The sequence below is a fragment of the Haliotis cracherodii genome, unplaced genomic scaffold (assembly GCF_022045235.1).
Source record: "Haliotis cracherodii isolate W230 unplaced genomic scaffold, xgHalCrac1.p SCAF_39, whole genome shotgun sequence".
In the NCBI taxonomy this organism is placed as follows: domain Eukaryota; kingdom Metazoa; phylum Mollusca; class Gastropoda; order Lepetellida; family Haliotidae; genus Haliotis; species Haliotis cracherodii.
In genome coordinates, this window is record NW_027266296.1 from 1,648,361 (window position 1) to 1,672,761 (window position 24,401).

A 24,401-nucleotide genomic window follows, 5' to 3' on the forward strand; every position below is an offset into this window, starting at 1 on the left:
AGCGCGATATGGGAGGAAAGTCCAAAAGTATGCAGGCTCTGGACGTGGTGAAAGCCACGAGCACAGAACAAACCACGAAACATATTCAGGGCGAATCTGGTGTTCGAGTCCACGATCACATGTTTCTTCACAGCAGATGCGCACCTTACCTTTCCTTGGACATCCGTGAACCACACAAATGAAAAAGGAACAATGTTATTTAGTCGTTTATTTCAAATCAGTCATAATAATATTTGTTTCAGTCTTTGCAAACATATCACGTATCATTTGAGAGAGTGAGTGAGAGTATATTTAACGCCGCCATTACTAATATTCCAGCAATATCACGACAGGGGACACCAGGAATGGAGTGTTATATTTGAAAACAATGACACAAAAATGGTTTTCACAGTTCGTAGTAAATGTGAATAATACAGCATCAGATATCCGCTGACATGTGTGGTTTCACAATGTTGGATAGTACTGGTGTTGAGTGCTTGTCAGAATCATCTTGACACAGAAACAAAAACTAGAGCTTGGTAAATGATGACATTTCAAAGAAGCATGGGTCCGACATTTTTCACATGAAGAAATGAAGAAACCGTTATAACCTGGAATATATGATAAAAACACGTTACATACTGAATACTGAGTATGATCTAATTTGTAATTAGAAGTGCCATAAGATAAGATCTAGATCTTGTTGCCATATTTCTTATGCACATGAGTAAACAAAAAAGCTTATAAAATATGATTCAGTTCCGGTCGTTTATTGCCACCAAATTATGACATGTGGCAGGTGAGCTACCACACTGCAGGCATATTGCAGTCACGTTTTTTTATACGGACGGTTAAGTCAAAACATTTGCAGACAGTATGCCAACATTGCTAACAATCGCCCAAGAATTCGGAATGTTTTGAAATACAGACATTATAGACGTTATCAGAGGGAGGATCCACCGAAGACACAACTTTTAAACTTGGTTAGGTCAAACAGAACTCAATATTTCGAAAACATGCCTGCAAGATTCTATGAAAATTAATATCGTCCTGTTGTAAAAAGAACCATCAAGTCGAAACCTTAGGAAAATAAATTCGTTTAATGAGGAAGACTTCGTGATTACAATGTGAAAAATTCAATGGGATATCAAACCAGCTAATCACCTGAGTAAAGTTATCTGTTCTGATGAATGCAAGGTTATTCTTGGAGAAAACAATTTAGCGGAAAATACCTCACTCTGTGTCAGGGTCGGCAGCCCTAATTCAGTCATCTTCCCGAGGCAAGTGAGTTTCCTGACTTTAAAAGGCCAGTTGTCACTTGCCGAGCTAGGCTGGTATTATGAAGTTATAATTGGCTGGACTAGTGAGTCTTTGCATTAATTTTGTTTGAAGCAAATGGATGTGACACAAGCGGAGGAATCTGATTGGTCAATAGGAGAGGAATAGAAAGGGACACAACTCGAAAACACTGGTGACGCTACGATCGAGCCCAGAAATTCCAGCCTGGCACGGTAAGGGTCACACTGGACTTTAATAAGCAGTTAACTCTCTTGCCCCAGGAAGATGTAAGTCAGTTTGATCATATGGGCATGTTACATGTTCATAAATATAAGGAAATTGTGGATTCTCTCCTGCGGACTGTAGTCGCTAAGCAATTCCAAGGAAATGATTACATTTCCCAGGATAGTAATTCGCCCGTTAAAAGAGAACCTGGAGTTCAGGATTACAAACTACAGAGCAACATACATGGGCTGTAAAAAGTGTAATTCTTTCAAGGCATTTTCAATTTTACCTTTTTTGTATAAACAAATATCTTTTAACAAAATTAACAGAACTTTCCAGTTAGGGGTATTGTTGTATTACATCTTGGCGAATGATTTAAGTATTCAAACTATAGCCAATGTAAAGATTTGGAAAGTTAATTAGTTGTGGCAGGGCACTGCTAACCGCCGATACAGTATGCAGAAAGTATAAGAGGAGTGTGTTCTTCCTAGGGAATGTTATGATGAAAGGGGAATGATTTGATCCTGGGATGAAATCAGTCCAGAGTGATTTGATCCTGGGGAGTGACCTGATCGTCCTACGCAGGCATAATCACCACATGCCAATATTATTGAAAACAAATTAATGAAAAATAATAGACGTTGAGAAAAATATTAAAGAGGTGCAGCTGATCTAAAGCGAGAGATTCGAGACGTCTGGAACCTATTCACTTGGGTACAATAGGCATCTCTTAAATATGATTCTAACGCTTATTGAAAATATTGATGGGCAAGGACCAACTGACTAAATATAGACGCAAGAAACACTATATGTATTATTCAACATCAGTTTGAGGTTAACCTTTGACTATACGCGATCACGCCATGCCAGGACGTTATAGCATGACAAACCGGGGTGTGTCCCATACACTTGTCCTTAACCATGTCCCATACACCAGCTGGCTATGTCCCATATATCAGCTGAGTGCTGTCAACCAGACAGGCGGTCTGGATCACCTCGACTGTTGCTGGACCGTCTGAAATACGCACATGGAAACAGGTGTTGCACTTTACCAGTTGATAATAAGGAGTACATGTAGGTCTGTTGTAATATAGGTGTTGCAGTACATCAGTTGATATTAAGCGGTAGGTCTGTTGTTGAATCAGTGTTGCAGTACATCAGTTGATATTAAGCGATAGGTCTGTTGTAATATAGGTGTTGCAAGATATCAGTTGATAATAAGGAGTAGGTCTGTTGTAATGTAGGTGTTGCATAATATCAGTTGATAATAAGCAATAGGTCTGTTGTAATATAGGTGTTGCAAGATATCAGTTGATAATAAGCAATATGTCTGTTGTAAAATAGGTGTTTCAGTATATCAGTTGACAATAAGCAATAGGTCTGTTGTAAAATAGGTGTTGCAATATATCAGTTGATAAGAAACATAACATCAACAGCAGATAATAACGGTTTGATAGTGAATCAGGCAGTGGATACTCAACACTATGGTATGGGTGGGTGTAAGCAGCTACCGGACTAAGGATCTGAACTCTCGATCAATGTATCCTCTCGCAGGAGTAAGTGAATACTGTTTTACGCCGCTTTTAGCAATATTCCAGCAACATCACGGTGGGGGACACCAGAAAGGGGCTTCACACATTGTACCCAAGTGGGGAATCGAACCAAGGTCTTCGGCATGAAGAGCGAACACTTTAACCACTAGGCTACCCCACCGCCCTTCAGACCACTGGGATTAATCATAGTAAATAATGTGAATAATCGCCAGAGATAAATCATTCGGGAGTATCAGCCTAAACAGATTCCATTGGGCGTAAAAGACAAAACAGCAGTGAAAAATAATATGAATGGATCACTGAAAATTGGTGATGACACCAGGTGTTCGCCAATACATATTTTGTAATATGGTTATACGATTGCTGATCTCTGCAGATGTAATAACTTGCTGCATGTGTTCAACTGTATTCCCTTGTAGAAGTCTTTTGTATGTTAAAACAGGACAGTCCATTACAACATCTGTACAATAATGACAAAACAAACTTTCTATATTGTGCGTCTGGTGGTTTTGTAATTTAATGTTTATACTATATCAATTCTGTTTTATCATAAGTGTTAATATACAAATAGGACTACATAAATAGTCATACCCAGGGGGAAGAACGTGTCCTTTGATATTTCGCTTCTGGCAGCCTCGATAGCATGTTTCAGAGCAAACAACGCTGATGCAGCCATACATAAGGGCGGCTCTCCGACAGCTGTAACAGAAAGTGTTGAAGGACTTTGCTACGCTTCTTTGATCAGAAAACCTCTAACTGATGGGTAAGGGGTAAGCTAATTCAATATGTTTTCAGTAATGGACTAGCCTCTCCTATAAGGGATGATGGTGATGGGGTATTACCAGTAGACAAGTCAGGATTTGGTCGCCTCTTGCGTCCAGCATGGGTTGATGAAGACCAATTCTAACCCGTAATCTCCACAGGGAAAGGCCAGAAGTGTGACACATCTGATTAGCCCGGCTTATCATCATACATATAATGTTTAGGCTCTAGTATAATGCTCTAGTCTGTATCAGACACAACAACGCACTGGTCCAGTGAAGACTCCCGTGTCTTCAGTAACCCATGCTTGCCGTAAGAGGCGACTAACAGGATGGTCAGGCTTGCTGACCTGCTTGATGCCTGTCATCGTATCCCAATTGCGTCGATCAATGCTTATGATGTCGATCAATGCTGATGATGTCAATCACTGGATTGCCTGGTCCAGACTTGATAAATTACAGACCGCTGTCATATAGCGAGACTATTGCTGAGGGCGGCGTGAAAAAAAACAAACAAACAAACAAACAAACAAACAAACAAACAACAAAGCACTCACATTTGGATCTCAGGACTCCACGTGGGTTGGGGGCATTCTTCAGAAACTGAATCCGAAAGTCGATAGGAATATCCTTGCCCAGTGGAGGTTTGTATTCCTGTGCAAATATAAAATAATAATATAACATGATATGTTGGAATGACATGATGTCTCTACGTATTGCAGTATGCAAAAGTAAGTCTTTATTTGGCATCCTCGAACATTGCAGTCAAGAGAAGAAAGAGCTTCTCGATTGATGGGTGTGGAATGATTCTTTGTCTACGACTCGTCCCGTTCTTCCCACTCAACCTGTGTTGAGCTGTTGTTTCAACGAGCAATCCAAAACGTGAATCTTACATAACATACTGGTGTAATATAGCGCACTCTGCAACCAGAACACTGTGTGTTATGGTATTGGGTGCTCCCTTTGTGGGACGTTTTCGGAGCCGAGTGGTTGACGCGAAGGTTTCCAACACAGGATCACTGTGTGAAGCCCATATCTAGTGTTCCCGCAGTAATATTGCTGGAATATTGCTACAAGCGGCGTTAAACCCATCTCACTCACTCGCCACGAGGTGGCTGTGTTATCAAAAGCACTTCACTTACCGGGATCACTCATGGTACGATGCTGTTGTGTAAACCTTTCAATCTACAATGGTTACTAACGTACCCAAGTTCCGTCCGTCAGGGCGGTGCCAGTCGTGGGGTCAAAGATCATCTGTTCGGTCATCCAGTAGCCCAAGCCCATCACAAACGCACCCTCTGCTTGTCCTACATCAATCTCGGGGTTCATGCTGTTGCAACCATTAAAGAAACATATGTTTATAAGAGTGAAACTTCATATATCGCCATATATCTATAGAATATAGTGAACTTACAAACTGACAGAGGATAAAACATATTTACATATTGTCTTCGCCCTGCTCAGTATGCTTAAAAAACGACACAACTCTTTCTATTTTTTTCTCAGCATTCACCTGGTATAAAACCTCGACACGACTTCGAAATTCTCGTTCAGCGACTGCTTTCGCCAACAGTCGTACACGTGAACAGGATTTACAATTGTCTCGTTATAACGCGCCAAATGTAAATTGTTTTTTGTTGTTGTTTAAATTAAACTCTTTTGATGGCTTATAAGTCAGAGAAGACAATATCCCTTGGTTCTTAATGAAAATGTAAACACACGGGAATTGGTAAATCCTTCTCCCTCGTGTTTACATTTTCAACAAAACCTCGGATGTGTGTTTTCTCCTTTACATTACGAATCTCAACTAAAGGTCCATGGTTGGATTCCGTCTGTACTATGACCATGGGTTCAGGAATCATTGACACCGGGTCCTTGCGAAAAGGAGGGCGTATCACCGGCAGGATTAAAAGGCCTTGATGGAAAATTGGTGATAATGTCCCACCCTCGTAAACAGAGTAATCACATTAACCATCAAGTATATCCCAATAGACATCCCTACCCTACCAACATCCATAACCTAGTCTCATCCTTACCATATCACAGGGGACATGGGTGGCCCAGTCGTCTAAGGCATCGCGATTCGCTGTGCAGAGTTGCATCCCTTGGGCACGCCAGAAACCTATGATTGCTGGTTCGAATCCGGGTTCGCCCCGATTATGTTTCTAGGTTTGTCAGCACCATACCCGTGCTCGTGGGTTTTACCAAAGTGGAAAACGTGTGAGACCTGCATCACTTCGGCTTTCCTAAGCTGACACACCGCGATATAACTGGAATAATGTTAAAAGCGGCGTTAAACCCAACTCACTCACTCACTCACCCTGTGACCCCCGAACCCATTCTAAATACCTATTGCCTAAATCCATATCCTCTCGTGTTCATAAACACCTATATCCTTAGCCATCCGTATTCCATCCTTACAGCTCAACCGTAGCCCACCCACCACCTATTCCCGTCACACCCTTATCCCCCCGCATCAATATGTCACCTAAATCTTTGCTGGTACGACACTACCAGCAGTATGTCCTTAAGCAAAGCGACCCGTGAAGATCCGGGGTAGAAGAGATCTTCAGCAAACCATGCTTGCCGTAAAAGGCGACAATGTTTGTGGTAAGAGGCGACTAACGAGATCGGGTGGTCAGGCTTGCTGACTTGGTTGATGTATGTCATCGTATGCCAATCACTGGATGCCTGGTCAAGGCTCAATTATTTACAGACCGTCGTTATATAACTGGAATATTGCTGAGTGTGGCGTTAAACACCAAACAAACAAACAAAACAACCCATTCTCAACTCCTCTTCTCGTGTTCATAATCACCCCGGGGCTGTCGGGTAGCCTAGTGGTTAAAGCGTTCGCTCGCTACGCCGAAGCCCCGGGTTCGATTCCCGACATGGGTACAATGTGTGAACCCCGTTTCCGGTGTCCCCCGCCGTGATATTGCTTGAATGTTGCTAAAAGCGGCGTAAAACCATAATCACTCATAATCACCCATATCCTTAGCCAACCGTACTCCTTCCTTACAGCTCAACCTTAATCCATCAATCCCCGTCACACCCTTATCCCCTCACATCCAAACATCACCTTAATCTTTTTTTGTACAACCCTACCCCGAGTAACCCTTAAGCCAAGCAGGCCCTCACCACAAAGAACAACCCTACATTATATTTCGCTCGCGTCCGATCGTCACAAACCTCAAGCCCGATGAATCTCGGTCTGGGCGATGTATCTGTATGAAGTTCCTTTCTCCACAGTCATACAGGATGTCCACTCTGTAGTCTCACCTTTCTCCACAGTCAAACAGGATGTCCACTCTGTAGTCTCACCTTTCTCCACAGTCATACAGGATATCCACTCTGTAGTCTCACCTTTCTCCACAGTCATACATGATGTCCACTCTGTAGTCTAGCCTTTCTCTCCAGTCATACGGGATGTCCACACTGTAGTCTCACCTTTCTCCACAGTCATACAGGATGTCCACTCTGTAGTCTCACCTTTCTCTACAGTCATGCAGGATGTCCACTCTGTAGTCTCATCTTTCTCCACAGTCATACAGGATGTCCACTCTGTAATCTCACCTTTCTCCACAGTCTTACAGGATGTCCACTCTGTAGTCTCATCTTTCTCCACAGTCATACACGATGTCCACATTGTAGTCTCACCTTTCTCCACAGTCATACACGATGGCCACTCTGTAGTCTCACCTTTCTCTACAGTCAAACAGGATGTCCACTCTGTAGTCTCATCTTTCTCCACAGTCATACACGATGTCCATTCTGTAGTCTCACCTTTCTCCACAGTCATACACGATGTCCACTCTGTAGTCTCACCTTTCTCCACAGTCATACAGGATGTCCACTCTGTAGTCTCACCTTTCTCCACAGTCATACACGATGGCCACTCTGTAGTCTCACCTTTCTCCACAGTCTTACAGGATGTCCACATTGTAGTCTCATCTTTCTCCACAGTCATCCAGGATGTCCACTTTGTAGTCTCATCTTTCTCCACAGTCATACATGATGGCCACTCTGTAGTCTCACCTTTCTCTACAGTCAAACAGGATGTCCACTCTGTAGTCTCATCTTTCTCCACAGTCATACAGGATGTCCATTCTGTAGTCTCACCTTTCTCCACAGTCATACGGGATGTCCACTCTGTCATCTCACCTTTCTCCACAGTGATACAGGATGGCCACTCTGTAGTCTCATCTTTCTCTACAGTGAAACAGGATGTCCACTCTGTAGTCTCATCTTTCTCCACAGTCATACAGGATGTCCACTCTGTCATCTCACCTTTCTCCACAGTCATACGGGATGTCCACTCTGTCATCTCACCTTTCTCCACAGTGATACAGGATGGCCACTCTGTAGTCTCACCTCTCTCCACAGTCATACAGGATGTCCACTCGGTTGATCTGGTTCTCCCCGGTCAAAACGTCAACCTCGACCTCAGTGCACGTTGCACCGTAGATGTTGTAGTTACTGGACTCTCCTGTTGGATTGGTACTGAAAATTTCGATACAGACAATTTGGATTTCTTGTACCTACACAGTCCAGAGCAAAACAGTGAGTTGGTAAGCATAGTTCTACTCCCTTTTAGACATATTCAAGGAAAACATCGGATTGGGATCCAGAAATGGACGGACACTCTACCACTAGACCACGGAGGCGGTCTTGATTGACAAGAACGTATCAGGTTGGTTGAAATGTAAGCTAGTTATGTCAATAAAAAAAACTAAATTATTATAGTACTTATCTTAACTTCATCTGATGCACATAACACTGAGGCAAATGTCAAGGGAGACAGGCATCCTTCTTGTCAAGCATGTCTGCGGCTCATCAAGTCATCATTCTGAAATGTGTGAAGCCCATTTATGGTGTCACCCGCCGTGATATTGCTGGAATATTGCTAAAAGCGGCGTAAAACCGTACTCACTCACTCATCATTCTGAACATGGTTTCGACTTTTTTCAGAGCATGACAAACATGTAGATATTAAACTAAAAACTTACTAGCTTTTGGCTGATAGGTCCATTCGTTGATTGAAACATTGAGTGACCAGCTGCAGCCAGGTAGGGTTGACCATCTTGGCTTTGACTGGGGCCATCCGAGTCTTTAACTGTTGACAACACTGCACGACTCCCTTAAGAAACATTGATATGCTTTTAACGAGCAGTGTGTGTTGCGATATCAAGAGTTGGACTGACAATTTATTAACTGCAACATACCACTCTGGCAATTTGGCGATAAGTATAAGAAATATTATAAGATATTTTCTAGAATTACCATATATGAAACACTTACATATATTTTTAATATTTGGTTCTTTTTGCTTATTCACATTAAGCCATTGGCTGTCTTTCAGGCAATTGAGAGAGGGAATATGGTTTTACGTCGCCTTTAGCAATATTCCAGCAGTTTCACGCTGTGAAACACCAGAAATGGGCTTCACACAATGTACCCATGTCGGGATTCGAACCAGGGCCTTTGGCGTGACGAGCGAACACTTTCAGGGAAGATGTTGATTCTATTTGTCAGTTTATAGTTCAGTTAAGGTATCTGCCTCCAACCACAGCTTCAAGAGGAGTAAGTGAGGAAATGCGTCAGTGAGTGAGGGTGTTTGGACAGACTGTTATATACTCACCTAAAAAAGAAACGCGAACCATTTCAACATTTTGAGAAGTATGTACGTAAAGAAGAAAAGTTTCAAATGTGTACCACTTAATGACAAAACTAACAATCAGTCCAGTGTTTCCAGAGAGACACTTTATTCTTATCCGGATAAGCTGTACGTGATTTCCAAACATTACACGCTAATCCTGCACGAGACAAATGGGGCATCTCGAGTCATGGATCTATGACGTCACATGATGCGTTCATGAGCGTCGATTTACACAACATACCGGTATGTTCGTTTGTTTATCGAACCAATCAAATATCTCTTGAGTATTCATGAGTAGTTCTTCATATATTAACCAAAATGTATCGTATTTGTGTTTCTTTAATATATATGCAATAATGTGTAAACAGCAAGTTTAGTGTAAAGCCGGAATAATAGAATGGTTCAACACTTTGGAGACCTACAATCACGGATATCGATATATGGTTCCGGTAGGTCCAGGCGTATTATCCGCCATAGTCATTTTGAAGATAGCATCTTAAATGTTGTGAAGAGGCCACCTGATCAGAAAATGGAGGAATGTGAACTACATCATTCAAATTACCAGTGCGTTGACTTCGCTGGTGATGCTGCCACCGGTCATGTTGGAGTTGGAGTCAGCCATGGTTGTCGTTGGCTTTACCTTGATCGTGTCCATAGGAATACCCAGCTCAAAGGCACAGACTTGCATCATCTGTTATGAAACATAATCAGGTTATATTCATTTCTATCCTACACAATTATTGAAAGAGAGGGAGTAACGCCGTTACGTTTAGTTAAATACATGGTATTTAAGCTTTGTCTTTAAACTTAAAGACGGGGTTTAACTGTACATTGTCCATGTGATCAGGATCGTCCTTTACCACAGTTATTCTTATATTCATTTAAGTAAAGACAAAAGGATATATTTTGTCAACTGTGGCACCAAAGTATTTCTGTACCACTTTATCTTAGCAATTACAGCAAAGTAAAATCATTGTTACAAACTGAAAGATATCTAACTTATTTAAATGATAAAGGTTTCATCATAGCTTATTGGAAACCTTCTTTTCACAATTTTAATGTGAATGTATGTCGCTGGTCCAAAGACGGTGATATTATGAACTCTATTTTTACAAACTGTTCATACGGAGAATAAGAGGATGATCATGAATACCATGTCCTACTTACATGTTAAACGTATTCCCATTGAAAGTATTAATTTCCTCCCATACTACTACTTTAACGACCATCAGATAATGATAAATTTGCTAAACTCTGAAAATCCCGACATGATCCATTCTGTTTCTGTATTTTTTAAAAATGTCTTTATAATGAGAAATATGTAATTTGATTAAAAAATCTAATCATGTACATAACGTGATAAATGTTAATATCCAATCTGCATTGTGCTATGGGGCTTGATGCCTACAGTACTGAATCTGTTTACCCATGAGATAACGGCTTTACGGTTGTACACAACCAATGTGATGACGCCCATATGTGTCGTCAGTGTCAGAAACAAAAAAATCCATCTCCTACCAAGCATGGCGATAGTGTTACTTCTATGGTGATTGTTACTGTTACTTCTGTGTGAGACCAAGTCGAACTGGCACTGGGGGATCGTTACACATGAGTATCACATGAGTAACAGCCACCTCCTAACTGGCGATAGGATCGCATATAAGACATAAGTGTTACGTCCTTCTGTAAATCATGTCTTAAATACACGGAGAGTGGTAGGCGTCGACCAAGAGTATGACCACCGTGGGTCCCGAGTCCCGTGGGTCGAGCGCCACTCTGGCCGTGTCCTCCTCGGCTTTTACATAAGCACAAGTATGCAGTTTTATACATAGTGAATACATTTACAGAAGTACGTACGCACTACATACTGATTGGACAATATATGCAATGAATATTCTACAAAGTCATTTGAATGGACATGAATAAATTGACGCTTAATTATCTAATATTTAATTTATTATGTGACGTCAGTGCGCCAACAGTGCTAGACGATAAGGTTTTACTTTAACGAGTTAACTTTATTAACTCTTTATGCTAAAAAATAATATAATCTGTATGTATATTTGTAAACGTATACACGAAAAGGTAGTTGTATGACAATGGGGCGTTTCTAGTGCAATTATAGAAAGGATAAACGTAGATTACTGTCGACATACGATGATAAACGAGTATTCCATCATGTCACCTACCTTGGTGTTGATTCCCTGGCCCACCTCCACACCGCCGATCGAAATAGCGACGGAACCATCCCCGTGGTAGACAGTCATGTAGACGTTGTAGTTGGGATTGTTGCCTGCGTAGTCCTGGTCCCATCGGAGAGGCATCACAGAGATACCCTTCTTCTTCCATCTGTTGGCCTGGGTGATAATTGGCAGACACAGGTGAAATATGTTCAGGGCAAGTGCATGTACAAACATATTTCAATGAGTGAGTGAGTGAGTATGGCTTTACACCGCTTTTGGCACTATTCCAGCAATATCATGGCGGGGGAGACCAGAAATGGGCTTCACACATTGTACCCATGTGCGGAATCAAACCCGGGTCTTTGGCAAGAATGGAATATACCTGCAATACAATAGGCAAAAACATACTTGCGGGGTGAACACAATATGTTTCATGAGGGGTTTTACGTCGCTTTTAGCAATATTTCAGCAATATCACCGCGGGAACACGAGAACTGTGCTTCAACTTCAGTCCCGTAATGATTAAAAAAATACTTATTTGGTTAAATTAGTTAATATTTTCAGCAATATTTAAGCAATATCACCGCGGGAAAACGAGAACTGTGCTTCAACTTCAGTCCCGTAATGATTAAAATACTTACTTATTTGGTTAAATAAGTTAATATTTTTAGCAATATTTCAGCAATATCACCGCGGGGACACTAGAACTGTGCTTCAACTTCAGTCCCGTAATGATTAAAATACTTATTTATTTGGTTAAATAAGTTAATATTTTTAGCAATATTTCAGCAATATCACCGCGGGGACACTAGAACTGTGCTTCAACTTCAGTCCCGTAATGATTAAAATACTTACTTATTTGGTTAAATAAGTTAATATGTTTAGCAATATTTCAGCAATATCACCGCGGGGACACTAGAACTGTGCTTCACCTTCAGTCCCATAATGATTAATATACTTTTTTATTTGGTTAAATACGTTAATATTTTTTAGCAATATTTCAGCAATATCACCGCGGGGACACTAGAACTGTGCTTCACCTTCAGTCCCATAATGATTAATATACTTTTTTATTTGGTTAAATATGTTAATATTTTTTGCAATATTTCAGCAATATCACCGCGGGAACGCTAGAACTGTGCTTCACCTTCAGTCCCATAATGATTTATATACTTTTTTATTTGGTTAAATACGTTAAATCCCCCTTGATCCACAGTACATTTCTTTGGGTTGTCTTCGATAGGGACGTCATATGAGTAACCAGGGCATTATTATTTGGAAGTATCAGCCCCCTAAAAAACAAACAGTGTCTACCGTATCACCCCTACAGTTCCTTGTCATGTATATCAGCCCCTGTACCTGGTTGAAAGCTGCAACTTGTTGTTTCCTTGTCTGGACATCGGCTGACTTCTCCAGCTGAGCCACCATGTCCTTGATGTTGCAGTACTTCAGAACCATTCCAGTGACAGACGCCTGAGAAGGTAAGGTAAGCTGAACAACCTGATTTCATTCTACAGCCATTATATCTATTAAAAGATCGGATAAATGTATGTTCTTCATATATTGTCCGCATTTTAAGATTTTAGATGCCTACAACTGTGTCATGATGCCATCACTACAACTGTGTCATGAAGCCATGCCTACAACTGTGTAATGAGGTCATGCCTACAACTGTGTCATGATACCATGCCTACAACTGTGTCATGATGCCATGCCTACAACTGTGCCATAAGACCATGCCTACAACTGTGTAATGATTCCATGCCTACAACTGTGTCATAAGACCATGCCTACAACTGTGTAATGAGGTCATGCCTACAACTGTGTCATGATGCCATGCCATGCCTACAACTGTGTCATGATGCCATGCCATGCCTACAACTGTGTCATGATGCCATGCCATGCCTACAACTGTGTCATGAAGCCATGCCTACAACTGTGTCATGATGCCATGCCTACAACTGTGTCATGATGCCATGCCTACAACTGTGTCATGAAGCCATGCCATGCCTACAACTGTGTCATGATGCCATGCCTACAACTGTGTAATGAGGCCATGCCTACAACTGTGTCATGATGCCATGCCATGCCTACAACTGTGTCATAAGACCATGCCTACAACTGTGTAATGAGGCCATGCCTACAACTGTGTCATGACGCCATGCCATGCCTACAACTGTGTCATGATGCCATGCCATGCCTACAACTGTGTCATGAAGCCATGCCTACAACTGTGTCATGATGCCATGCCTACAACTGTGTCATGATGCCATGCCTACAACTGTGTCATGAAGCCATGCCTACAACTGTGTCATGAAGCCACCCTACAACTGTGTCATGATGCCATGCCTACAACTGTGTAATGATTCCATGCCTACAACTGTGTCATAAGACCATGCCTACAACTGTGTAATGAGGTCATGCCTACAACTGTGTAATGAGGCTATGCCTACAACTGTGTCATGATGTCATGCCTACAACTGTATAATGAGGCTATGCCTACAACTGTGTGATGAGGCTATGCCTACAACTATGTAATGAGGTCATGCCTACAACTGTGTCATAAGACCATGCCTACAACTGTGTAATGAGGCCATGCCTACAACTGTGACATGATACCATGCCTACAACTGTGTAATGAGGCCGTACCTATGTATTGTTTTCAAGAATGTTCTACATCCGTTTCATGTTTCCCCCTTATTACCAAAACTGCTAACACAATATCTGACAATGATAGATATTGAATAAAGGTCTTTCCTGTAGCATTGCGTTTGCGATAAATAGCTTTGAGGTGAATACACATGTCAGTTAGTTAAAATGTAAACCAGTCTCAGGCATATAGCTACACATTTACATGAGTCGTGAGCCAACAAATAGGATATGTGTGGCCTGAGAGATATTTCGGGTATACCTTCTTGACCTTTACATACCTGACCTTTGTCGAACAAATTTAACTTCCTGAATTCCAGCGGGTCTTTGTGGAAAACCTTGGCCACATGTTCCATCATGGCTTCCATGATGAAGATGGCGGGGCAGGATCCTGCCAGAAAGATGGGCATGTTACTTTTACCCGCTTGAATGGCGCATCAAAATATTTAATTTTGCTTCTCTTTTTAAACGCCCTTGACAATCAAAGGTACATTAGCACCCATGGCAAGTATGCAACGCGTCGGTTTACCTCTGTCATACCTCTGTGTCATCCAGAAGGAAAGCATCAATGTGAATATAATAAAGACAAAACATCGTTATTGATGACGACTGCCTCATTCTATTATGATGCGATTTTTCGGTATAGATCAAGAGTGACAACTGTATAAGGATCCATGCAGAAACGTTGCATCGTAATAGAATTAAGAAGTTGTCATCCATAAAGATATCTCGTCGTTACCGTTACTTACCAACTTCTAAAAATGGCGATAAAACAGAACATAATAGAGGCGAACAACCAATGTATCTTTACATACATTATAATGCTTTTGGTTTTATTTGGTATCAAATTGGTGATGTGTTTAAGGTTGCGTGCGTGCGTGTTAGTGTGCGTGCGTGCGTGCGTGTGTGTGGTTTAAACATGGACGTCCTACTCAGTATACTCCGAGCCGACCAGTCCTTTATGCTGGGCGCCAGGCAGGGTCACAACAGGTACCATCTTTTAAGGTCTTTTGGTATGGCGTGACCGACCTTCTGCTCTTCGGCAAGACGCTCTGTCCACTAAACCCCGGAGGTGGTGTTTTGGTTTTATTGACATTGTATATGTAGTTGCGAGCCTCACCCGGAGCCCGGCAATAGGTGTTGGCGGGAAGGTTTGTCTTCAGGGCTACAGGTTTGAAGTCCCACGCAGGACAGAAGTAGGCTGAAAAGGGAACATTACTGTGATCAACCGGAAGTTAACTTGAAATTGTTATATCTGTCCCACCAGGAGAAAAGGGACTCATGGGTGCTGGGACACAATTGTGCTGTTACGATAAAAAGAAAGATGTTTGACGTCAACTTACTTCCGTAAATATCGCCATGTGTGCGGACTGTACAGAAATATGTTATTTTTCTCCCATCAGTTCATAATGTATTACGTCAATTAATCTGATATTATGTATGTAAACTGCAATTACATAAACTGTTTTAAGTCTGAAAATGTAAGTTTCCGGAAAATGAGTCTAAATGTTTGATTCCATTTATCTCTGTAATAAATATGAATTGAAACACGTGAATTGTATTTCTGTGTTCCTAAGATCCTGTAGTTTTAAAATATGATGAGAAATAAAATTGTGATTTTCCCCCTTATCTCATAGTGAGTCACATATATTGAAATAGTTATATATTGTGTGTGGAGAAGCAGGATGCACTGTTACCATTGTCCAACCATTCTGGAATTGCCGCTAAGATGTTGTCATTGGGGGACGCACCGCAGTCAGTGTTAAGAGTCATCTGGATTCCATTCAGCTTGCCGTCATTGTTGACGCCGATCTACCGATTAACAACAAATACAATCTTTTCATGCAAGTAATGTACGTGCATATAACGGTCTGTAACCAACACCAATCCATGCATATCACTGTCGACTGTCAGCCACACATATGCATGCATATCACGGCTAGTGAGTCTCACATATGCATTCGTAAAGTTGTCTGTCAGCTACATATTCATGCATATTGCAGTCTGTCAGCATATCCCAGTCTGTCAGTCACACATATGCATGCATAGCGCAGTCTGTCAGCCACACACATACACAGAGGTTATCACGCGAGCGTGTTTGGGGATGGTAAATATCCTGCATTAGGAATACATAGTGTTTATTCCTAATACAGGATATTTACCATCCCCAAACACACAAGCGTGATAACCTCTTTATCATATAATGTCATTCTTTAATTCTGTGCTTCAAAATCGCTTTCCCTCTCTCACAAACATTACCGAAACATTGCGAGTTTTCCTGGAATGCGCGCATTAATATTTATTACGTCACAGGGTAAGTGATGTGTCAGTCGGACAGTGATAGTGGCCAATATAGTTCCAACTGAAATCTGTTTTTTATATAGTGGCGAAGCAACATATACGCAAAACAACAGTTGTTTTTAATTGCCTTTCGCGGCAATCCATCGGTCTGTCCGCTAGAGTAACTGCCCTTTGTCAAAGGGAAGCTACTCTAACCCTAGTCTATGAGACGTCACGGCCACGGTCAGACGTTGTTGACAGTCGGTCTGTCCTGTCATTACGTTAAGAAGTGTAGTCAGATGTACACACAGCGACAAAACGAAACAAGGTAACAATTCAAACATAGTTCGGCCCAATCCAACTATTTTAATATGTGGAGAAGGTTTTAAGCCGCCGAGTTCTACAAGCACAGATAAGGCTACTGATCCCGCTTGGCTAGGCCTCGTACCCTCGCAAAATTGTTTCAAAATTTATATCTCCAAAGTTGCCCAAACTTATAAAATGCCTTAGCTACGTCACAGTTAGACACTGATTCTCAGTATATTAGACTGTTCTTTTGATAATGATAGCCATTATCCCTGTAGTTTATCCAGATTCCCGATGGTTAATTCTGACTCGATCGCCGAATGACGAGGGCGACGCCATGTTTGTTTACAAACAGTGAAAGTAGTCCTACTTGACCTTTGATATTTGCATCTCTATCCGCATATGACCCTAACGGATATCGTTTTTATCCGTTGGCTTTATCCTGTCGAGAAACCTACCCATTATATGATAAATGCATATCCCAGTTTGTCAGTCACACATATGCATGCATATGTGCGGCTGATAGACTAGGATATGCATGCATACCCACATAATCGCATGTGATAATATTTGATAGAATGAAGACGTACGCAGTGATGTAACCTTACTTTCCTTACATGATCTCTGAAACATGATTCCTGCGGTTCTGAGCATGGCAATTTCTATAGCTAGAATAAAAGATCTTACTTTGTAATCTGCAAGATAAGGGAAACGTTTCCCGACTGTCTTCATGTTGGTGTGGAAGTTCATACTGAGTCGAACTGGCCTGGAATACATAAACAGTACCGTCGACCATACATTTGCGAAAAACAATACACTATCTTGTACGTTTGATAATTAACAACATCTTCTCGCTTACAAACTGAATTGAAATCAAACATTGCTCATTATATTGACATTGTACAAATAAAAAAGATTTTGTTTTCTAACAGTGTTGCACTCTTTTTATGGCTGATTCCATTTGGACTTCCAGCTCCCCAAAGTGATGTCATGAAACCAACACGCCTGTAGCGTTTTGCAATAGTTTCCTTTGCTTTAGCCTTTTAAAATAGTTACTTACTTGGCCATTGATATCATTTACTACTCATTCATATTAGACACTACTCAAAATGTGAAAGGGATAATCAGATACCGTATGCGACGTAATAAGCGCCCCACTCTAATAAGCGCCCACGGCGATATTTGCTAATATATTGGCTAGTGAAATTAGCAATTAGCACCCCTTACGATTGATCAATATACACAGGACTTATTTATTTGTGCATGATACGCACTCGTGTGATATATGCACCATTAATTATGGGCAATTAAATTCTGGAAAATATATCTGTCGTGTATTATACGAAGAGACTTTTTTGGGGTATCATTTCAGTCTGTCATCATAAACCACGAAATTGACGATCTTTCAGCTCTGTTTTTATTTCACCAAAATTATATTCTTATAAGAGCCCCCTATTTCTAATATTGAGAGCGCCCTGGGCGCCCTGGGCGCTTATTACGTCAAAATATACATTTGACATATACCACTCAAAAACAGTTAACTATAGTAACATGACTGATCAACAACAGTAATATGAAAGAATCGGATGGTCCTTAACGTTATTTAGTGGTATTTTATGAACAAGTTTTGTGTTTCATGGAAAGATACATATATCCCCAACAAAAGTGTTTGGTTTGTTGGTTGGTTGGTTTGTTGTTTAACGCCGCACTCTGGACCAGACAATCCAGTGATTAATCTCCCGAGCACTGATCCAAACAGTTTGGATCGATGACATGCATCATCCAAGTTAGCAAGCCTGACTACCAGATCCCGTTAGTCGCCTTTTACGACAAGCATAGTTGCCTTTTACGGCAAGCATAGGTTGCTGAAGACCTATTCTACCCCGGAATCTTCACGGTTCACTCAACAAAAGTGGATTAGTATATGCGTAAAAATAACCTATGGTAAATTTTGACCTGTTACTTCAGGATGTGCAATCACGAAGTGCTATCAGGATGTGCAACCAGGATCTACGTTTCACCCACCTCCTCATGATATGTGTGGCCAGTGCAGCTGCTGATGCTGTTTGGTGTGCACGTGTAATCTTGGATCCGTATGATCCCCCCAGACGGGTGACCGTAACGTTAACACTGAAACAAAACGATATAATATATGCTTTCTGTTTGTTGTTGAACGCCACACACACCAATATTCCAATTATATGACGACGGCCTATACAATCGAATCTGGACCAGATAAAACGGTGATTTATATAATTAACAACGTATCAAGGCATCAGGGTACAATGACATGCAACTAGCCAAGTCAACGAACCTGCCCACCCGATCCACTAAGTCACCGAACCTGCCCACACGATTCACCAAGTCACCGAACCTGCCCACCCGATCTTCTAAGCCACCGAACCTGCCCACCCGATCTTCTAAGCCACTGAACCTGACCAACCGATCCACTGAGCCACCTCGTCCACCAAGTCATCGAACCTGACCACCCGATCCATCAAGTCACCGAAACTGACTACCCGATCCACTTTGTCACTGATACTGACCAACCGATCCGCAAAGTCACTGAACCACCAAGTCATCGAACCTGACCACCCGATCCACCAAGTCACTGAACCTGACCCCTTGATCTACCAAGTCACCGAACCTAACCACCCAATCCACTAAGCCACCTGATCCACAAAGTCACCGAACCTGACCACCCGATCTACCAAGTCACCGAACCTGACCACCTGATCCACAAAGACACCGAACCTGACCACCGGATCTTCTAAGCCACCGATCCTGACCACCCGATCCACCCAGTCGACGAACCTGACCACCTGATCCAGCAAGTCACTGAACCTGTCCCCTTGATCTACCAAGTCACCGAACCTGACCACCGGATCTTCTAAGCCACCGAACCTGACCACCCGATCCACCAAGTCACTGAACCTGACCCCTTGATCTACCAAGTCACCGAACCTAACCACCCAATCCACTAAGCCACCTGACCCACAAAGTCACCGAACCTGACCACCCGATCTACCAAGTCACCGAACCTGACCATCCGATCCATCAGTCGACGAACGTGACCAGCCGATCCACCAAGTCACCGAAATTGACCACCTGATACACCAAGTCACTGAACCACCAAGTCACTGAGCCTGACCACCCGATCCACCAAGTCACTGAACCTGACCCCTTGATCTACCAAGTTACAGATCCTAACCACCCGATCCACTAAGTCACTGAACTTGACCCCTTGATATACCAAGACACACATCCTGACCACCCGATCCACTAAGCCATCCGATCCACCAAGTCACAGATCCTGACCACCCGATCTACCAAGTCACAGACCCTGACCACCCGATCTACCAAGTCACAGACCCTGACCACCCGATCCACTAAGCCACCTGATTCATCAAGTCACCGAACCTGACCAGCCGATTCACCAAGTCACCGAACCTGACCAGCCGATCCACCAAGTCACAGATCCTGACCAGCCGATCCACCAAGTCACCGAACCTGACCACCTGATATACCAAGTCACCGAACCTGACAACCTGATCCACCAAGTCACCGAACCTGACCACCTGATCCACCAAGTAACCGAACCTGACAACCTGATCCACCAAGCCACAGATCCTGACCACCCAATCCACTAAGCCACCTGATCCACCAAGTCATCGAACCTAACCACCCGATCCACTAAGTCATCAAACCTGAGCGAGTGAGTGAGTAGGGTTTAACGCCGCTTTTAACATTATTCCAGTTATATCACGGCGTGTCAGCTTAATGTGGGAGGAAAGCCCGAAGTGATGCCGGTCTCAGACGTTTACAATCTCGTTAAAATCAGATCTAAGTACTCGCTGCCGCTAAACAAAGATCTGAGGAGATCCCATTACGGGTTACGTCAGAACGAACCACCCCCCCCCCCCCCCCCCCCCTTCCACACACACACACACACACACGCGCGCGCAATTGGAATACAATACATCAATCACGTCAGCGAGCATGACCACCGTATCATGTTAGTCACCTCTATCGATCGACAATATAATATTAATTTATTATATTCTAGCTGTACGATTGCGGTCTGTAAATAATCGAGTCCAAAAATTGATATCATCAGCATCGATCTACGCAACTGGTGTGAGCGAGTTGTGTTTAACGTCGCTTTTAACAGTATTCAAGTCATATCACAGCGTGTCATCTTAATGTGGAAGGAAAACCCAGAATGATGCAGGTCTTAGACGATAAAACCCACGAGCACGGGTATGGTGCTGACAAACCTAGAAATATAATCGGGGCGAACCGCGATTCGAACCCACAATTTTAGGTTTCTGGCGTGCCCAAGGGACGCAATTCTGCACAGCGAATCGCGGCGCCTACGACGACTGGGCCACCCGTGTCCCCTCACCAAACTTGTCCAAATATGACCAATTATAGGATACACGATTCTTGACTATGTAATTGAGAAGGTTTTTTTTAACAATTTTATATGTAAATGAACCATCGTTTTTAACCTTTTTCCTTTCTCTATTTGACTAATTGTGCGTGACCTGACAACGCAGTTTTTGACGACAATCTCACTAGTACCTGCTTTCAGGGATGTTAAGGAGTTTGGCAACGATCAACTGTTCCATATCCGACCACTGTGTTGACGAGAGAAGACTCACGCCCACCCCATCCTCTGCTGGGTAGCAGATGCTCACCTGTAAAAGATAGTAACTTTTTAACCTTCGTACATGTATCACGAGATGTTTGATGTGGCAAGGTAACCACTAACGGTCACATCCAACCACTCGTCGCACTACATGACTCATTGCTTAGATCGATGCTCATGATATCAATCACTGGATTCCCTGGTCCAGACTTGATTATATACAGACCGCAGTCATTTAATCCAGCGTTAAACAACAAACAAATAAACAAACAAACATGCCTCATGCATTTACATGCCTCACATTCAGTGAGATGACTGACCCGTGAAGATTCTGGGGTAAAATAGGTCTTCAGCAACCCGTGCTTGCCGTAAAAGGTGACTATGCTTGTGGTAAAAGGCTACTAACAGGATCTGGAGGTCAGGCTCGCTTACTTGGTTGATGCATGTCATCGATCCCAATAGCGTGAATCGATGCTCATGATATTAATCACTGGATTGTCTGGTCCAGACTCGATTATTTACAGACCGCCGTCATATGGCTGGAATATTGCTGAATGCGGGGTTAAACAACAAACCAATCAACCAAAACCAAAGTAAGATGACTGTAAATAATCGAATCAAGACCCGACAATCCAGTGATTGATATCATGAGCATTGACCCACACCGTTGGGATACGTACGATCAACGACGGGGTCAAACACATATATATATAACAATAGGTGGTACTGTCGAGGCGTTGTCACCATCGTGATAGTAGTAATAATCGAGATGATGTCAAAGTCGTTCATTTCCCACAGCGTCGCTGATAATCTTGACGACCCCGTCAATGCCCATTTCACCACAACAATTTACTTTAGCCCACTGAGATACCATGCGGCAGTTTAACATGAATACCTCACTCAGACACAGTATACTGACTCCGAGCAGACCAGTCCTTGTGTTATCCCATCAGTGCCGAGCACCAGGCAGGGTAACAACAAGTACATTTTTAATGTATTTTGGTATGACGCGGTCCGGGCATCGAACCACCCAACCTTTGCTCGTCGGGCAATGCTTTACAATTCTCTACTGGTTCAACAAGAGCCAACATAATATAAGCAAACATCTGAACATCTAAGCTGAGAACATCGCAACCTCACCTGAGTTTCCATCTGGAAATGGTACTGATGCCCTACTTTGATTCGACCTGATATCTGCTTGTCTGAGCCAGCTATTGCAGCTACAAAAGAAACATTCAATCAATCCATTTCAAAATCGTGATAAATATACCATCTTTAATCTAGGTAAACTCAATGAGTGGGTGAATGTTGTGTAACGCCGCAGTCTGAGGTATCACATGGAGGTTTGAAATTGCTCAATTCAGACACACGAATGAAAGCATGAGGGACGATCCACGATCGAGGCTGGATTACACGAGATAAATAATAGCGGAAAACCTTTCCACAATCATGCGAAATCTCTGCTGAAAAAAAGAGTTCATCGTATGATTACGAGTCTAAAAATGGAGTTACTTACACCCCACATTTGGTTCATTGCCATTGGATACATTCATTTCATGCAAGCAAAAATAATGCTGTTCAGTACTTTTTCTACACCCAGAACATCAAAAGGCACCAGTTCACCACTAGACTGATCTGTATTGCTAGTTCCACCTGAACAAATTCAACGGTTTTGAGTTCTGCACAGGCAACGAGCACTACCTTCATTTTCCAACTTGTCATGAAAACATAAAAAATAAAATAAAATAATGCCAAATGAGCAAAAGGCATCATAAGGCTGATCTGTATAGCAAGTTTCAACGAGAATTATCTAACGGTGTAGGAGTTCTGCGGAGGGCGGACAGGCACAATGTCATGAGTGAGTGAGTGAGTTGGGTTTTACGCCGCTTTTAACAGTATTCCAGTTACATCACGGCGTGTCAGCTTAATGTTGGAAGAAAGCCCGAAGTGATGCAGGTCTTAGACGTTTACCAGTTCGGTGAAACCCAAGAGCACGGGTATGGTGCTGACCAACCTAGAAACATAATCGGGGCGAACCGGGATTCGAACCTACAATCATAGGTTTCTGGCGTGCCCAAGGGACGCAACTCTGCACAGTGAATCGCGGCGCCTTAGACGACTGGGCCTGCCGTGCCCCCTCAATGTCATGAAGTATTATTAATGATGAATGTGAAATGCACAATAAGACGTCACTGAGGGAAAGGATTTTACCCGTACGCGGTAATACTACATGTACTTCTCAGGCAAACTGTCCAGTAAGTGCCTTAAGGTCAACAGGAAAACGAGTGGTCGATAGTATGAGTAAAGACCACGACATTGAAGTAACTGTCACACATTCAGGCACTGGCACTTATTCTAAACCGGAGGGACAGTCGGGTAGCCTAGTGGTTAAAGCGTTCGCTCGTCACGCCGAAGACCCGGTTTCGAATCCCGACATGGGTAAAATATGTGATGCCCATTTCTGGTGTCCCCCGCCGTGATATTGCTGGAATATTGCTAAAAGCGGCGTAAAACCAAACTCACTCACTCACTCTAAACCGTACTCAGGGCAAAACACCAGAATCAATGGTCTACCTGCAGCATCTCCCTTTTTAAACTCTTGGGCAGCATTTGGAAATATGGATTTCTTCTGAATGGCATCTTCCATTGTAATGATGGGAGGCTGGACGTTCTTATAGGTAACCTTCACCATGCTGGCTGCTGTGTCCGCTGATGGTTGGTCCACTGGAACAAGACAACACACACCATTCCATCATACATACTCATATGATGAGAGTGTTCGGGTTATTGGTCTGCCATATTACTACTGGTCATTTTTTTGGGTGATCGAAATTAAACTCTTAGTCTTCTTCAAAGAGAAAAACTTAAATTATTAAT

General features: G+C 42.4%; 1 protein-coding gene across 1 annotated transcript in view; it reads right to left on the reverse strand.

Moving 5' to 3' along the window:
* Positions 1-208: 208 nt before the first annotated feature.
* The window catches only part of LOC139478117 (uncharacterized), a 45,975-nt gene continuing 21,782 nt past the window's right edge, over positions 209-24,401 (reverse strand). The window contains exons 20-36 of the mRNA XM_071260435.1: positions 24,099-24,248; positions 22,660-22,744; positions 21,458-21,568; positions 18,899-19,003; positions 17,561-17,639; positions 15,985-16,099; positions 15,408-15,488; positions 14,569-14,678; positions 12,998-13,111; positions 11,645-11,812; positions 10,018-10,146; positions 8,806-8,936; positions 8,171-8,299; positions 5,003-5,126; positions 4,354-4,450; positions 3,627-3,734; positions 209-2,497 (exon numbers count right to left, since the gene is read on the reverse strand). Of these exons, the coding sequence (XP_071116536.1) occupies positions 2,424-2,497; positions 3,627-3,734; positions 4,354-4,450; positions 5,003-5,126; positions 8,171-8,299; positions 8,806-8,936; positions 10,018-10,146; positions 11,645-11,812; positions 12,998-13,111; positions 14,569-14,678; positions 15,408-15,488; positions 15,985-16,099; positions 17,561-17,639; positions 18,899-19,003; positions 21,458-21,568; positions 22,660-22,744; positions 24,099-24,248 (1,910 nt within the window). The 3' untranslated portion in view covers positions 209-2,423. The remainder of the gene's footprint in view (positions 2,498-3,626; positions 3,735-4,353; positions 4,451-5,002; positions 5,127-8,170; positions 8,300-8,805; positions 8,937-10,017; positions 10,147-11,644; positions 11,813-12,997; positions 13,112-14,568; positions 14,679-15,407; positions 15,489-15,984; positions 16,100-17,560; positions 17,640-18,898; positions 19,004-21,457; positions 21,569-22,659; positions 22,745-24,098; positions 24,249-24,401) is intronic.